Below are 16,604 nucleotides of genomic sequence, written 5' to 3' on the forward strand. Positions count from 1 at the left end.
AATAATATATACCTTAAAAATCTATAGCAACATTTGTTTCATTTGCAAATACATCTTATACACTGAATGTGTAATTACCTGAACATACATTATTGCATCAAATGTAACTTATAATTACGCAAAGTTCAAGAATGTGCTCTGCTGAAATGCCTATTGCGTAGAAAATGTCATCATGCAATGTTTTCTGTGTAAACCTATGGTGTAAACTCAACAGCTAGCTAAGGTTAGAGCTCCTGAACTCACACACGTGTTTAAGTTATTATTTTTTCTTTTATAGCCTGAGAGTAGTGTGTCTGTACATGGGAGGCTTCGTTAACGCAGAGACGCTGTAGCAGGTAAAGTTAACAAATTAGCTACATGGATTAGCTAACTCTGGTTATCTCGGGAGCTGCTTTCATGTAAGGTTACGACACAGCAATGGTTTTGTAATAACGTACTAACGCTGACCTTTCTGTAGCTGCTCATTAACTCATTTTGAAAAGTATAAATTAAAGCCTATGTAAATATTAAAATACGTCTAATGTCAAACTGTATCTTTGTGTTGTTTCTAAAGAAGACAGTATGAGTCGTCAAAGTCTGAAGCCAGTAATGGCATTACCCCTCTTCAGCAGATGGTGGCGTCCTGCTCCGGAGCCATCGTCACATCTCTGTTTGGTGAGATACTACACTTTTTATTTAAAATAACTAGGTTGAGGCTTTGCTTGCTTCATCTCGTGTAATGCACAATTTATCTGAGTGATGGAATAGTCATATCTATAAAAAATTAGCACTGCAGTATTAAAGACTAATTAATTACTAGTACATTTCCTACATTCAAAACAAGTAGTTATTATCAGACCTAGTAGAATCACTTCTCATTCTGCTACATTAATAGACAACATATTCACAAACATTATGGAAAACAATACAGTAGGCGGACTATTATATAGTGACATCAGTGATCATTTACCTGTTTTTATTGTCTATCACTGCAGTTCTAAGAAACCTAAAGTCGCCAGCCATTTCAAATACAAAAGATTGAAAACTGAAGATAACATAATTGCATTTAAGAATGACTTACTAAATCAGAATTGGAGGGTAGTATATGAGAGAGACGATATTGACAAGGCCTATGATGAATTTCTAACATTTTAAATCACTTTATGACAAAAACTGTCCTGTGAAACAATGCGAGAGAGACACAAACAAACTCACAGTGCATGGATCACTAATGGCCTAAAAAATGCCTGCAAAAAGAAAAATACACTATATAGACAATTCATAAAATATAGAACTTCAGAAGCAGAAAATAAATATAAAAGATATAAGAATAAATTAACCCATATTCTGGATATGTAAAAAAGAATACTATAATAAAATATTAGAGAATAATAAGAATAATATGAAAGGTTTATGGAAAGTATTAAATAGTGTCATTAGAAATGGAGCAAAAAGTTCAGGTTACCCTGAGTTTTTTGTGGACAAAAATAATGTTATTAATAATACAGATGATGTGGTTAATGGTTTTAATGAATTCTTTGTAAATGTGGGGCCAGATCTGGCAGAAAAAATTAAAACCGTAGAAACAACTAAAGGGGAAGATACGGACCTCTGGAATGAAAATAATAGCTCTTTCTTCCTCACACCAGTCGAAGAAAAAGAAATCATAGATACTGTGCGAAAATGTAAAAGCAAATCCTCGACCGATTGGAGTAATATTGATATGATTATAGTAAAAGACATTATTGAAGAAATTGCAGAACCATTGTCACATCTCTTTAACTTGTCTTTTCAATCTGGTAAATTCCCAAATAAAATGAAAATAGCAAAAGTTATACCATTATATAAAACTGGGGATAAACACCATTACACAAATTACAGACCTGTTTCATTGCTCTCTCAGTTTTCCAAGATCCTTGAAAAGCTTTTTACAAAAAGACTTGACAATTTCATGGAAACACATCAGCTTTTGGACGACAGTCAATATGGATTCAGGAAAGATAGATCAACATCTATGGCACTAATGGAATTAAGTGAGCAAACTGCATGGACAATAAAAAACAAGCAGTGGGAATATTTATAGACTTACAAAAAGCATTTGACACCATAGATCACAATATTTTACTGACAAAACTGGAACGGTATGGCATCAGAGGGGTGGGATTAGACTGGGTGAGAGATTATTTAAGCAACAGACAACAATTTGTTGAAATTGGTGAACATAAATCAGAATACATGAACATAACTTGTGGAGTACCTCAGGGGTCCGTGTTGGGTCCAAAGCTGTTCATAATATACATCAACGACATTTGCAGAGTATCAAATATATTGAAATTTATTTTATTTCAGATGATACTAATATTTTTTGTTCCGGTGACAATTTGAAAGAGCTAATGGAAGTGATAACAGCAGAAATGATTAAAGTAAAACATTGGTTTGACACAAACAAATTATCATTAAATATAAGCAAAACAAAGATTATGTTATTTGGAAAACATAAAACAAATCCACAGGTGCAATTAATACTAGATAACATAAACATAGAAAGAGTATATGAAATTAAGTTCCTTGGTGTGGTTTTAGACCACAAAATCAGCTGGAAACCTCATATCACTCATGTAAAAGCAAAACTGGCTAAGACTATCGCAATATTGGGAAAAGCCAGACACATTCTGGACTACAACTCATTGTATACTCTATATAACACACTAATATTGCCATATCTGATTTACTGTGTGGAGATTTGGGGAAACACGTACAAAACCAACCTACAGCCGTTATGCACATTACAAAAAAGGGCTATAAGAGTTATCAATAATGTTGGATATCTTGAACACACTAATGTATTATTTTTGAAGTCACACATATTGAAGTTCACTGATCTGGTTCAATTTAAAACGGCACAAATCATGTACAGAGCAAGACATAATCTACTTCCTAGGAAATTAAAAACATTGTTCATAGACCGAGAGGGTGGGTATCATTTGAGAGGAAATCTACATTTTAAACAACTCAAGGTCAGAACAACTCTGAGAAGTATGAGTATAACAATCTGTGGGGTGATTTTATGGAATGGTTTGGAGCAGGAGTTAAAACAAAGCACAAGCATAATTCAGTTTAAAAGGATGTACAGAAACACTTTTTTGGAAAACTATGAGAATGAAGAGAGGTGATTGAAGATGAGAAATTATTGTATATGTATGTATAATGTAAATGTAAGTAGGAATAACTTGCATAATGACTTAAAGGACAATCATTGATCAAGTAAGGGGTGGGAATTAATAAGCATTTGCTTCCTCCTACTCCCTTTCGGACACATATGATTTTTTTAAATTATTATTATTATTAATATGAAGATTTTTTTTGTTGAATATATAAATATTATCGTGAATGTGGATAAATACTGTATTTTAACAATACGGTATTCTGTTTTTCACATTTGTTATTTTTTATTTGTTATTTTTTAATCTGTTCAAAAAAGATTGAAATGAAATTAAATTTTTATAATTTTTGAATGTATTACTTGTTAAATCCTGTTGTTTAAATACTCTTGTCCACAAAAGGTGGAGGTAGGATCCATAGAAAACATATGTGCCTAATTTTATTCATGGAGGTTCATGTTAATTTCTTTCTTTTTTCAGTTACTCCTTTGGACGTCGTGAAGATCAGACTGCAAGCTCAGAAAAATCCCTTCCCCAAAGGTATAATGAATATGTACTTTGTTGCTCTGGTGTTATGGTTAATATAGTACTGGTTCAAAGATTACATGAGTTTGTCTTGTGTTAATACCTTTCAGGGAATGCTTTGTTTACTGCAATGGACTTATGGACCACATATGCTGTGTGTTGAAAATGGAAACACTAAGGCCTGGCTACAAAAGCCCCCAGTCACTTCAATGGCACACTGGTAAACATTTCAGATAGCCAATGCATGTCACCCACCCCAGTAAAACATTAGTAGCCTTACTTTGACATGTGCCATAGCTTGTTTGTCTTCTTTCACTGACTCCACACTGTACATCTCTGCCAGGATGCCTTCGTCAAAATAGTGCGCCAAGAAGGAACCAAAGGACTTATGGAGCGGTCTCATACCTCCAACCCTGTGAGTGTGAAGTCTTGTGTTCTCATTTTTTGAAGTTGTACCAATTAGTGGCAAATCACCTAGGTTGTCTCTCAGGGCTGATTACCAAGATTGATTTATGAAAAGTGTTTAAAGCTCCCATGTCATGCTTTTCCGGTTATTACCCGTCCCCTTGTGTGTTATGAAGGTTTTTATGCATGTAACGGTGTTGCAGAGTCAAAACCCTCAAAGTACACCCTGTAGCGAGTAAAACTCTAACACAGAAAATACCTCCCCAAAACGCCTCGTTGGAGATACGTCACTGCCCATTTGATTCTTCCGGGTACCGCCTGATGTCATGCGGTACCCGGACGAAATGGACCAATCCCGAAGAGCCGTTACGTTACGTCCGCGGACGCCGTTACGTTAAGCCCCCGCTGATTGGTCCAAATTGACCGATCCACGGACTTCCTCACACACACATCTGTGTGCAGGGAGCAGGCAGCTCAGCTGATTTCTCCTCCCTGTGCAGGCTGATAACAGACAGTTGGGATCGCGGGCAAAATTCTCTCTGGCAGACCCATTCTCACAGCGTTTATCAACCTTTTTCTTACTCATATCAAGCCACACTTATTGTTTTTACTTCGGATGTGAGTTTGTGTGTGCTCAGGATGAGTTTGGCTGTGTTTCGCTATGTATCCTAAACAAGGAAGCAACACCTCCACGGAGCTCAGCGCGATTCACAACGTCCCGACCAATCAGAGCACACTGTGCTCACAGGGAGGGTGGGGGCTGGAGCTATTGGAGCTCCAACGAGCCGTTAAAGGCACAATAGTGAAATTCAGTGAATACAAGTAGTTTTACAGAGATGCTGTATGAGAAACCAATGTGAGTTTGGAAAAATGCACAGTATGAATCTATTTTAGTATACCTCAACAATGGAATTATGATCAGTGGAATGGCCATGACACCTATCCTTTAATGGATTTTTTATTATGGTGTGGTTTTTGTAGCTGCTTTTTCCCCGCTTGGAACACTTGAGTATAATATGTGGATATATATGTTTTCTTCAGTGTTATGGCAGTCCCAGCTACCGTGATCTACTTCACGTGCTACGACCAGCTGTGTTCAGCGCTGCGGGTCAGGATGGGAGGACTACTCTCAGGAGGCTCCTCTCTCTGGCAGGAGCGGTCGCTAGAGGTGAGCTAACCGCTGTCACATCAAGAGAACAGGACCACCTCTATTTAGAGCTTCATCATCAATTACTGCTGATCATCCTCAAAACTCACCTTTTCACTCTTGCCTTCAACTCCTATTCCACCTAGCTTTGCACTTTTTACTTTTGTTGTTATTTTTCTTCTTTACTTGCTTGTAAAGCGCTTTGACCACCAGGAAAAGCGCTATATAAATAACATGTATTATTATATCTACATTTAATTAGTGTTTACAGAATGGAACACATCTATTATCTACTGAAGTCCCTTTCAGAATAGTAACCTTATTGCCGTATTTTAAATTATGCTAGTAGTTTAAGTAACAGATTTTATTACTCTAGATTTTAATTTAGACCCTGACTTTTTAATAATGGCCTCAGGTTTTAAAAGGGCAGTTTATGAGGTTGAATACAATTTGCTTGACATGCACTACTCTTTTCAAATAGAAAATGCTCCACCATGGAGCATACATAGTCTATAATGCTCATTTTCACCTAGTGCATTTTCACCTAGTGCATTTCAATCATTTTTCTCTGCAACAGTATGATTTTGAGAAGATGTGTTTTGATCTTCTCCTCCCTGTTTCCTGTGTGTGTGTCAGTGGGTTCGGCGACAGTGATCAGCCCTCTGGAGCTGATCCGTACGCAGCTGCAGTCTCACAAACAGTCGTACAGGGAGCTGACTGACTGCATCCGCTCTGCAGTGCAATCAGAGGGCTGGCTGTCTCTGTGGCGAGGCTTGGGACCCACGCTCCTGCGAGACGTGCCCTTCTCAGCCATGTACTGGTACAACTACGAGAAGGCCAAGAGCTGGCTGTGTGAGCGCTCTCACACCAGGGAACCCACCCTTACCATCACCTTGTATCAGGAGCGATGTCTGGCTCTGTAAGTGCATCTGCTTTTCAACCTGTAGACAAATAAACCAAATATAATAAAACTGTCATCTAATATAAGTAAACCATAATCTAATCATTTGTACATGTGTCCATTTCTCTTAGATTGCGTCCATTGTGACTTTACCCTTTGATGTCGTCAAAACGAGAAGGGCAGGCTGGAGTTGGGAGAGCTACAAGCAAAGAATTGTAATTATGGCATTATTCTTTTTATTTTTGTTATAATAATGAAATGTTACTAAAGTTTGCAAATGTTGTATGTCAGTGGATTCCCAACAAGGAATAGGTTTAAGCCCAGGTGGTACTTCTGCATTTGTCTAAACTCACATGAAAAGATTGTGCATCCTATCATGTCTTGGATTCCTTTAAATATATACATTCTCAGTAGACGAAATACAAGATAAAACTTTATTAAGACCCTGGAAAACAAGTCAACAGCAATTAGGATGAAAACACGGGAGAGATATAGTAAGAGCGCAGAATAGAATCTTATTTTAAGAATAAAAATGTGATATTTGAATGAAGATAAAGCAAACAATGGGAGGCTTGCCCTTGATAGCGGGCACTGGATCTCTGTGTGAGTGAGTGGGCATATGCGCAATCTGTTGATTAAAAAGCCTCAGTCCCAATCAATTTACAAATTTAAATAAATATACGAGTAGTTCAAAGTCCAAAGTAAGTTATCACATCAAACCCCAACGGATATAAAAGCCCATCTGAGGACTCTTTGTGCAGCAGATAGGTTTCAGGCTCAGTATTGAAACTGTGAAATTGCATCGTTCCTGTGCAGGTCTTACATTTCCTTTGTGGGGGTCAAGCTTAGTTAGGAGCCTGATGTATACCAGCACAAAGGACTGGCCTTGTGGAATAAATCGTTTTTTCATACACAGGTTACTAGCAGTGAAAAACTTGAGTTTATCTGACTATGGGGGCAGACAAAAAAGGCCGCTTTATTTTACTGAAATAAAATCCTTTGTGGTCCGTCTTATATTTCAGTTAATGTGTCATTTGATGGTGATGTTACCTTTGTCTCTTCAGTGTCATGTCAGGTCTCCTCCTCACCTTCAGCGTGATGAGCAGGATTGTGGCGCAGAGCGGGTTTAGTGGACTGTTTTGCAGGTAGATACTTCTGTGATGTTTTGTGAATGATTACAGATACGTCTAACCACATGGCATCTAATCGCTCCTCTGATCTGTTGTCTCTCTGCCAGGTTTCATCCCGAGGTTGATCAAAGTGGCTCCAGCCTGCGCCATCATGATCAGCAGTTATGAGTTCGGAAAAACCTTTTTCCGCAAACGCAACGAGGAGAGGACACTCAGGCCACTGCAGGACACGAACGCTTGATATATTCCCTGTCATTTCTCTACAAACCAAACAGAACTACTGCTAGAGTTTACCTCGGGAGGGGGGAATGCACATGTTGCCAAACTACAAACAAGTAGAAATGTAAATGAACAAAATTATGAACTACTTTACCCTTTCTGAGTAAGAAGATTTATATTAAATTATTATAATTAGTATTTATAATGTATTATTCTATGATTTGATGTGATAGATCCTGTGTGTGGAAATTAAAAGAAGTGATGTTTTCATCAGTGTTCAAATCAAATGCTTTTTGATGAATTGAACTGCCAGCAGATTGGCACCCCCGGTGTTGTTAATCTGTATGTTTCCAATTCCCTGTGACCTGTGAATATGTGTGAGACAAACACGAAAGCCAAAATCGTACCATTTTGAAGCCGTGAGTTTGTTTTCAGTTTGAAGAGACTGAAAGAGGACTGTGAATTATGTAAACTTTCTGAAAATGTTACGTCTAAAATGTTGAATATACGTACGTGATATTCTTTAGAATGTCTCATTCATTGACTTTATGCAACGTGTTCACCTCACTCATTATGGACATCAATCTCACTGTTTGAGTAAGAGCAGTTTATTCAAAATGAAGAATAAAAAGGCAAATAAATCTAATAAAACATCTGCTGCATGTCTGCAAATTACTGCTGGAACGAGCTAAGGTGAAATCATATTTCAGTGTTGAGGTATACGGTTAGTAACTAACAAAACAAATTGAAATGTTCTGATGATTCACTCATTTCTCATTCTCGGAAATATCTGTTGCAAAGTATTTTTTAACAACGTCTTAACATAGAGTTTTAGGAATTACCTATTTGTTGTAACTAGTGATCAAAATACTACATTTTGATAATCGAAGGGAATAAAAACAAGTGTCTGTGTCTGATGAAGCTGGACTTTAAAGTAAACCCAGAAGTGAAGGGTGAATATTATCTTAGGGATCATTACCTGAGAACAAAACCCCTGTGAGACTGCAATTTGTACAACAATGACAAAGCAACACTGATCAAATAAAAGTATTTACACCTGACGTGAAATGTGAGACAGCATAGAGCAAACTTTGAAATTGTAATCTGACAAAAGTGAGAGTACATACATTGTAATCAAAGAGATTACTTGTAAAAAAAAAAAAAAATGAAATAAACAGCAGTAGCAGTACAGAACATAAAATACCCTTTTAACTGCAGGAAATGTTTCATAGTGCCAACATTGACTGAGGCTTTCAGTATTTTGTGTTTTTCTTATCTATATTCAGTATTTCCATACTGAATTTGCATGCTGTGACTCCGGCAAACCTTTCAATTCTTACATCATCTGCTATTGTTTTCATTTATTTCCTTTAAAAAAGGGAAACAAGAACTGAAGTTCCACAAAAAAAGAAACTAAACAAAATAATTCAAACACGATCGATGAAGTAACGGCAAGCAGATCCTCTAATAAGAGTCAGAGGGTATTTCCGCTGGATAGTACGTTAATATTAAAGACTTTAATGAGTCCGACGGAACTGCACTTCATTTTTAACACAATTCAGAGAACATGCTACACCAGATTCTCCACTTGCAAACCTGATTTCTTTCTATTAAAGCGCTCAGCTCCACTTACAGAAAATAAATGTCTACAAATCTACATGACCTAAATGAAGAGAGTTCCTGGATTGTCTAGAGATGTGTTTGTGTTTATCTCTCCGTTCATTATGACGGAGTGAAGCCTGGGCTGCTGATCTCCGTCGCAGGACTTGCCAAACACTCGCTGGACTTCAGGCTGGCCAGAGACTTGTAGCTCGCAAACCGACGTCAGGGAGCCGCACAGACCTCTTAGAGACGGGGTTTTCCTCTTTACCTGGTTCACAAGATACACATAATCAATACTCACATCGGAGTGGACCACCCTCCAGTGTTTACTTGCAGGGGGAGACGTACCTTGGTGGGGCCACAGTGTGCCGGGGGGCCTGGCCTCCAGACTCAGAGTGTGGGACGGGTCAAGAGACATCTGAGAGAGACTCATGTCTGCAGACAGCTGCTCCAGACTCTGGAAACTCTTCCTGCAATGAGAGGACAGAAGATCAGTAAAGATATTGGGCTGAAACAATAAACAGGAAATGTTTCGTGATGAAACATTTTTATAATTTTAGTAATGTTAGAGAAACACAATCAAAGCATTTTCTTCATACAATTATTATTATAATTAGAAGAAAATGAACACATTTTCCCATATTTCTTATTCCCAACAATAAATTGGAGGAACAGTCTTTGTGATTTGAGACTTATTCACAGATACTTGTAGCTAAATATGCTCTACACCAATGATTTCCATGTTTTTCCTGCAGTAAATACTGCTAGCCATCATTTTGAGTGAAATCTTAAATACTAACTAACCTGCTCCCAAAGATACGTAACAGTAGCGCATTTTCAGGAAAGTCTCTTAACTAAATAACAAAGAAGAAGACACTGGACGCTTCATAAAAGCACCTTCTTTTCTAGGAATAGCTAGCTTATTGACAAAGGTAAATAAGCAACATCTCCTTCTCTGAACAACAGCTAAGCATGTTTGTGAACATTCAGTTCAGTGTCAATAACTGAGATTTATTAAGATTTTGATGCTAGAGATGTGAACTCTTGTACATACTCCTCCCACTGTCCCGTGCTCTTCCTGTACAGCAGCGTGTCCAAGGCGACAGCGTTGGTATCCAAGGCGACAGGTGATGGCCACTGATTGGTCAGGTGGGCTGTCAGCTCTTGTCTGGACCGCAAATCATTGTTTTTCAGCACCGTCCTGAAGACAAAAACAGGCACAGTTACACACCAGGTTATGAAATAAATAAATTCTCAAAATAAGAACAAGGAGAGTCATTCAATGAAGGCAGATCAGGCACAAATATAAAACAGTAAAACGGTTTGTCTGGCAGCCACTCGACGACTTTTTACTGTGTGTATTCCTTTTTCTTATCAAATACATCAAGTAAACAGAAATTCCAAAAATAAACACAATCAATTTAAGAGTAGTAAATATAGTAGTAAATATATCACCATTACAGAGGGCATGTTACTGAAAAATAAAATGTCCCAAACATATGTCGATTACAATTATTCATTTACCAAATTGATGGGCTCCTTGATAGTGTGTAAAGTGTTGGTGTAAAATCAATATCTTTGAGATTTAGAAAAGATTTCTCCAAATGATCAGATCTTTATTCTACCTGTGAACTCTTGAAAACACTTTACCCTCCAAATGTTCTCTCTAATTACCGTCTTCTGACAGTTTCTCAGTTTCTCTGCCTCTCTCTCTCTCTCTCTCTCTCTCTCTCTCTGTCAGCAGCACTGCACGTCACTTTGCTTTTTACTCTATTTTCATTTCAAAACATCAACTGACTCATCGCACTGGCTTGAGACTGCAGCTTCATTTTCAGAAATCGTGACACTAATCCATTTAACAGACTCTGTAGCTTGCATTAAATTACTAATCAAACACAGAAAGGGGTTTCTCACTGATTAGAACATTCATTTGAAAGAAACAACACGGGATGCAGCTTTTCCTCTTGGCTTTAAAGCAACACACAAATACCAAAGTGCCTGCAGCCTCCGGGCTTCTTGCTGTGTCCTGAATGTCAAACACACACCTCCATCTCACCATCCCTTAAATGCACTGACACACACACACACCGAGCAGGATGGACTCACAGTTGGTTCTGTAGTTCCAGTATGATGTACTCAAGCTGCTCTTTTTCCAGATTGTGTGTGAGGTGTGTGTCTGCTAGGCTCTGCTGAAGAGCTTTGTTATGAGACACGGCCTTCGACGGGGCTTCTCGGAGACGCACCAGCTCTTCCAGGTAACCCTGAAACACACACACACACACACTTTGTTTTCCACTTGTTGGCTAATTCATTAAGGAAAGGAGGGAAAGGCACGGCGGAGGCGGGGGCGCGGAAAGCAAACAAAGAACAGAAGGGAGGGCGCCAGCAGAGAGAGAAGAGAGAGGAAGAGGCGGGGAAAGGAAAGAAAGAACAGCTAAGGGGCGGGGGGCGGGGCAAAAAAAGGGGAAAGGCGAAGAGACCAGGCCCGGGCCGGGAGCCCAAAAGAACCACACACACACACACACACACACCCACACACACACACACACACACACACCACACACACACACACACACACACACACACACACACACACACACACACACACACACACACACACACACACACACACCACACACACACACAAACACACACACACACACACACACACACCACACACATCACACACACACACACACACACACACACACACACTACACACACACACACACACACACACACACACACACACACACACACACACACACACACACACACACACACACACACACACACACACACACACACACACACACACACACACACACACACACACACACACACACCCACACCACACACACACACACCACACACACACACACACACACACACACACACACACACACACACACACACACACCTTCTGCTCCAGTGATGTTCGGTACTTCTGCTCAAAGCGTTTGCACTTGCTGACCAAGTTGCTCTGCTCAGTGAAGATGGAGGCGGCGGTGGCCGTTTTGTCGGGGGTGCTGCTCTCGCTGCCGCTGCTCCCCAGAGTCCTCATCTCCTCCTCGTCACTGCTGATGCTCTCTGCACTGCAAAGCACATTTCATATTAGCAAACATCCAGCCAACAGTGAATCTGACCCTCGAGACCAAAGCTGAATTATTGAATATTCAAAACGTTTCAAATGTACATTTATTCAAAAATACCAGTCAAAATGGCTTTGTTTGCCCTTACTGTACACTGATAATGAACTGTGTGATGGACGTTGTTTGATCTCACGTACTTCTGAGTGAACTTCAGGTACGGCGTGTAGTCGATCACCGCGGGGCAGCTGCCGTCCAGACCCTCTCCTTTCAGACAGAAGCTACAAGACAGGAAATCTGTTATTTTACCAGATTTTTAACCGACTTATCTTATAAATAACTATTCTGGTGCAATATTTATGATTCAAGAGTAAAGTATAATTAAGTAGGGGAACAAACATCTATTTTGATTTTATATTTGTAATTCATGTCTTTGAATACATCTGTTTTTATTATTTTTCTGTTGATTGGTGTCAGATGATTTTATAAAACATTTACAAAATAGCTACTAGATTTGTTTTTTCAAATACTTTCAAATCCTTCGTGTATTTTATATTATCATACATTTTAAATAAAGTGCTATTTGAGAATGATTAAAAGCAAGAAATATCAACACTGCAAACACAAATGTTTTTTCTGCATATTCAACATCATTACTACTCATTACTACTCATCTCATCGAAGGCACTATTAACAACCTGGAAGTACTGTACATACAAACATTTGTAACTATTCAGTGAGGCAGATGACTGATTCTACCTGACGTTTATTCTAGAGGATATAGGTTGTAGTGTTCAGCAGATATCCCATTAAGTGCGTTCAGTTTTCCCCTGATGATCATTGTTCCTCTTTGCTAATGCAGTGTATTAGGCATACGATTTATCCTTTAAAGCTTTGTGTCTTACACTATCACATAGTTCTGCAACGTTTGCAAGTGATGTACCTGCAGTTCAGGCAGCGACACTCTGGCCCCGTTGCTTCTCTGCTAGTTGCATTATATTGTGTTAAGAACTAATATAATTTGCCTGCTACACTTTAGTGTGCTTGAATCACTGCCTGTGTTGTTGAAGCATTAGTCGGAAACAATAAAGATTATGGCCTAGGTAAAAAAAACCTGCAGAGAGGACCAGTGGTTCAAAGAAAGCTCTTATCCAAATTGACTGACACACTTATGATGGTGATACATTAAATGTCTAGTTCCTCTTCAGTTATACAACATATCATCTAAAACATATTCCATTTAAGAGGAGCAGGTTGTTATTGCACCCACATTCTCCTTTTTAACCCCGTTAACATGAACGCTTTTTAATGTGATTGTTACTTTTTAGTCTAGTTGCCACCTACAGTATTGTGAACCTGTTGAGTACACCAAATTGTTATGTTACAAATGTATAGTAGGAGCATTGAGATATTGTATGTCCTTTTGGTGTCCAAGGAGGACATGAACGATTATCCCTGATGTACAACAGGTGCAGTTATGTAAGCATCTCCATGTATGTTCTATTTTTTATGTCTGCGGAAAAAAAAAGTTTAAAAAAAAATGTATAGTAGGGGTCCCCAGCACATAGAAATTGCCGGATGCTGACTTTCATATATTGGGCAATTTGCACAATTAGCATGAATTGCGTAAATTAGCATGAATTACCATTATAGCCTATGGGAACACTAGTTTAAAAACGGTCGATTTGGATAATGCTGGAGTGGTTTTGGGGGTCGTTGAGGATGCTCTCATTTTCAGGATCAAAAATGGCATTTTTAACCAGAAAATCTCCACATAGGCTATAATGCCATTCATTTGAATTAACGCAAATTATGCTAATTGTGCAAAACTGCCCAAAATATGCAAGTTAGCATCTGGCAGTTTCTCAAGTGCTGGGGACCTTAACCCTAGATTTAAATAAATTATAAAACTTTGGTTGTACTTAACATTTCCGGGTTCCCTGAGCTGGCAACTAGACTATTTCCTATGACACTTTGCCAAAGAAGCAACAAAGAACAAAAGCAGGACTGAAGAGTTACAGTGAGAAATAGCCAAATGTAATGAGTACCTCAAGTCAATGGTGTTGAGTCCGATGAGTGTGTCTGCCAGCAGCCCCGCCTCCTCTCCCAGCATGATCGCTCCGTCTTCGTAAAACCTCCTAGTCAACACACGTGCGTACATTATTGACATTGATTCAACTCCTCCAGATCTCAACAACTGATGTGTGATACTAGACATCTGGAGGGCAAGTGTAAGAAGATCTAAATGATCCGGGCCAGCATGGTAATATTGTAGATTAACTTCCTAAATACACTTGATTTGATAGTATGTCATTATATGGTTGAAGGGGAAACAGTGTGGACAGTGTGTGAACAGCACATTAAGACCTGGTGGTTTTGAAGTCCCTCAGTGCAGATGAGATGTATTCTGATAATCTTTTCTCCATCAGGACCACTCTGATCCACGCCCTGCCCTGCAGAGAGAGATGAGCTGTTAGTGGACGCTCAAACAGTTCATGACCTGAGAGAGTGTTTGTGTGTCTTGTTCTCACCTACAGCCCCATTGTAGAACAATATTAGCTCCAGTTGTTTGTTCCCTTTCCCACAGGGTTAGACTGAGTCATGTTTTATGTGCATTGGTGTTCTTAACATTTATTTCCCTTTCCTTGTTAGCTTACTGAGTGGATAAATCAAAAGAAAGCTAAAATAACAGCTCCTGCTTGTGCAGTATGTGTGTGCTGTATCTCAGGATACTGTAGAAGATGCAGCGCTGCTTATATAAAACTGATCATGCTTGTATATTTTACATTTTCTGCTTAATTACACTTTTTCTAACCTAACGCTCTGTTTGAATTCACTTTCTGATGTTGTGAAGATTCAAGTTTTTTTTCTTTCCTGCTGCCCTGAGTAATTAAATCTGATCTCAAGATTTTTCTTATACTCACTTTAGCTCTCGATGATCGCACATTCTCCATACTCTCGATGCTTCGGATGCAATTATGAGGGACTTTGCTGCAGGCGGATTTGATGTAATCCCAGAAACTGCGAGGACTCTCGTAGCCGAACCAAGTTGTCTGACCTGAGAGAAAAAGAGACGGAGGGTTTTTTCATAAGCTTGCATGCATAGTGCTCTGAACTTTAAAAATGAACAAAGCTATTACGTACTTGTTATTCAAATGTCAGTGGATACAGTTTTATATTTTCTTGAACAGAACAAATAAATTGAAGTGACATAAATAACATGAAGTTTGCATCTTTTTGGAAGTCAAATATTTGTCTTTAACAGGCCAGTATGTATACACCAGCGTCCATATTTGACAATCATCTTAAATAAAGACGAGTCCGACTGCTGATCATTTCCTGCTAAGGACCATCATCACATGTTATATCTCTTTCCGTTTCCCTTACCTCAAATCAACTGTCAAATACATCAAAGTAATGTTGAATTATGCAGTTTAAACATAACACTATGTGTAGGTAAATTACCTTCATGTCGATGAGAAGAGAATTGCTTACGTTTTTTACCTTTGAGTCGGTGACTGAGGATGTGCTCCAGGATGGAAACAAAGTTAACGAACTCTGGAGATGTGTCGTCTATCGTATCAAAACAGGAGCGGTCCAGCAAAGTCTTCACTGAAAACCTGAAAACAAAAATCAGAGGCACATGGTGGTATTGAAATTAGTTATTGGGCCTGTAGCCTAAAGGTCAACTTCATAGAGATTTACAATGAGGTAAGGTCTAAAGAAAATACTCTGCTGGTAGAATTTGGGGAATTGTAGGATCCAGTGTATTTGTTACACATACTGAACATTCTGAATACTTTCGCCCCTGTTGCTTCAGTTAATACCCTTTTTTTATTTTTAGAAATCCGTCTATTGTTAGTCCTTAAACCTTATGGAAGTGTAAGCATCCCATTAAATATGTAATGGATCTATCCCCATTTTCATTTTTCTACACTTACATGTAAGTGCCGCAATGACAAAATGCTTTCTGTGTTGCCGTCCGATCGCAGACTGAATGATGTGAAAAAATATGACACACTCACACTGATAATGCACATTTGAACACGTAATAACCAACAAACAAAAATAAGAAGTATCTAAAGCAATGTAAAAGACAATGTGAAGTTACTTTTAATATTTCAAGAAACATATACAAAACACATCTGGCCTTATATAGCTGTAATGAGGGTTGCATTAATATCCTGTGATGATATCAGCATTATGTTCTGCCCACTGTGACATGTCTGTGCACCGACAGTCTGTATAATTTGGTTTAAATCTCATTCAACTGATGAGACAGGAAGGAGAGTTAATCGACAAGGCTGCAGTGTGTGTGTGTGTGTGTGTGTGTGTGTGTGTGTGTGTGTGTGTGTGTGTGTGTGTGTGTGTGTGTGTGTGTGTGTGTGTGTGTGTGTGTGTGTGTGTGTGTTACAAAATCTGCCAAATGAAAGTAGCCCTTAACGT

General features: G+C 38.7%; 2 protein-coding genes across 2 annotated transcripts in view; one reads left to right on the plus strand and one right to left on the minus strand.

The window, feature by feature from the left end:
* The first annotated feature begins 299 nt into the window (after nucleotides 1-299).
* slc25a40 (solute carrier family 25 member 40) lies at nucleotides 300-8,608 on the plus strand. The gene is given in 18 exon segments (XM_034127850.1): nucleotides 300-328; nucleotides 554-654; nucleotides 3,621-3,693; nucleotides 3,776-3,816; nucleotides 3,819-3,853; nucleotides 3,856-3,885; nucleotides 4,009-4,050; nucleotides 4,052-4,080; nucleotides 5,112-5,190; nucleotides 5,192-5,215; nucleotides 5,217-5,238; nucleotides 5,854-6,108; nucleotides 6,111-6,136; nucleotides 6,250-6,297; nucleotides 6,300-6,333; nucleotides 7,183-7,200; nucleotides 7,203-7,259; nucleotides 7,353-8,608. Coding segments are annotated over 18 exon segments (1,080 nt in total). The 3' UTR covers nucleotides 7,490-8,608.
* Nucleotides 8,609-8,885: 277 nt separating this feature from the next.
* rundc3b (RUN domain containing 3b) overlaps nucleotides 8,886-16,604 on the minus strand; it is a 12,555-nt gene continuing 4,836 nt past the window's right edge. The window contains 11 exon segments of the mRNA XM_034127976.1: nucleotides 8,886-9,282; nucleotides 9,284-9,365; nucleotides 9,447-9,539; nucleotides 10,124-10,270; nucleotides 11,176-11,330; nucleotides 11,990-12,164; nucleotides 12,359-12,439; nucleotides 14,207-14,296; nucleotides 14,526-14,611; nucleotides 15,083-15,216; nucleotides 15,663-15,778. Of these exon segments, the coding sequence (XP_033983867.1) occupies nucleotides 9,190-9,282; nucleotides 9,284-9,365; nucleotides 9,447-9,539; nucleotides 10,124-10,270; nucleotides 11,176-11,330; nucleotides 11,990-12,164; nucleotides 12,359-12,439; nucleotides 14,207-14,296; nucleotides 14,526-14,611; nucleotides 15,083-15,216; nucleotides 15,663-15,778 (1,252 nt within the window). The 3' untranslated portion in view covers nucleotides 8,886-9,189.

Source organism: Trematomus bernacchii, unplaced genomic scaffold (assembly GCF_902827165.1).
Source record: "Trematomus bernacchii unplaced genomic scaffold, fTreBer1.1, whole genome shotgun sequence".
NCBI lineage: Eukaryota > Metazoa > Chordata > Actinopteri > Perciformes > Nototheniidae > Trematomus > Trematomus bernacchii.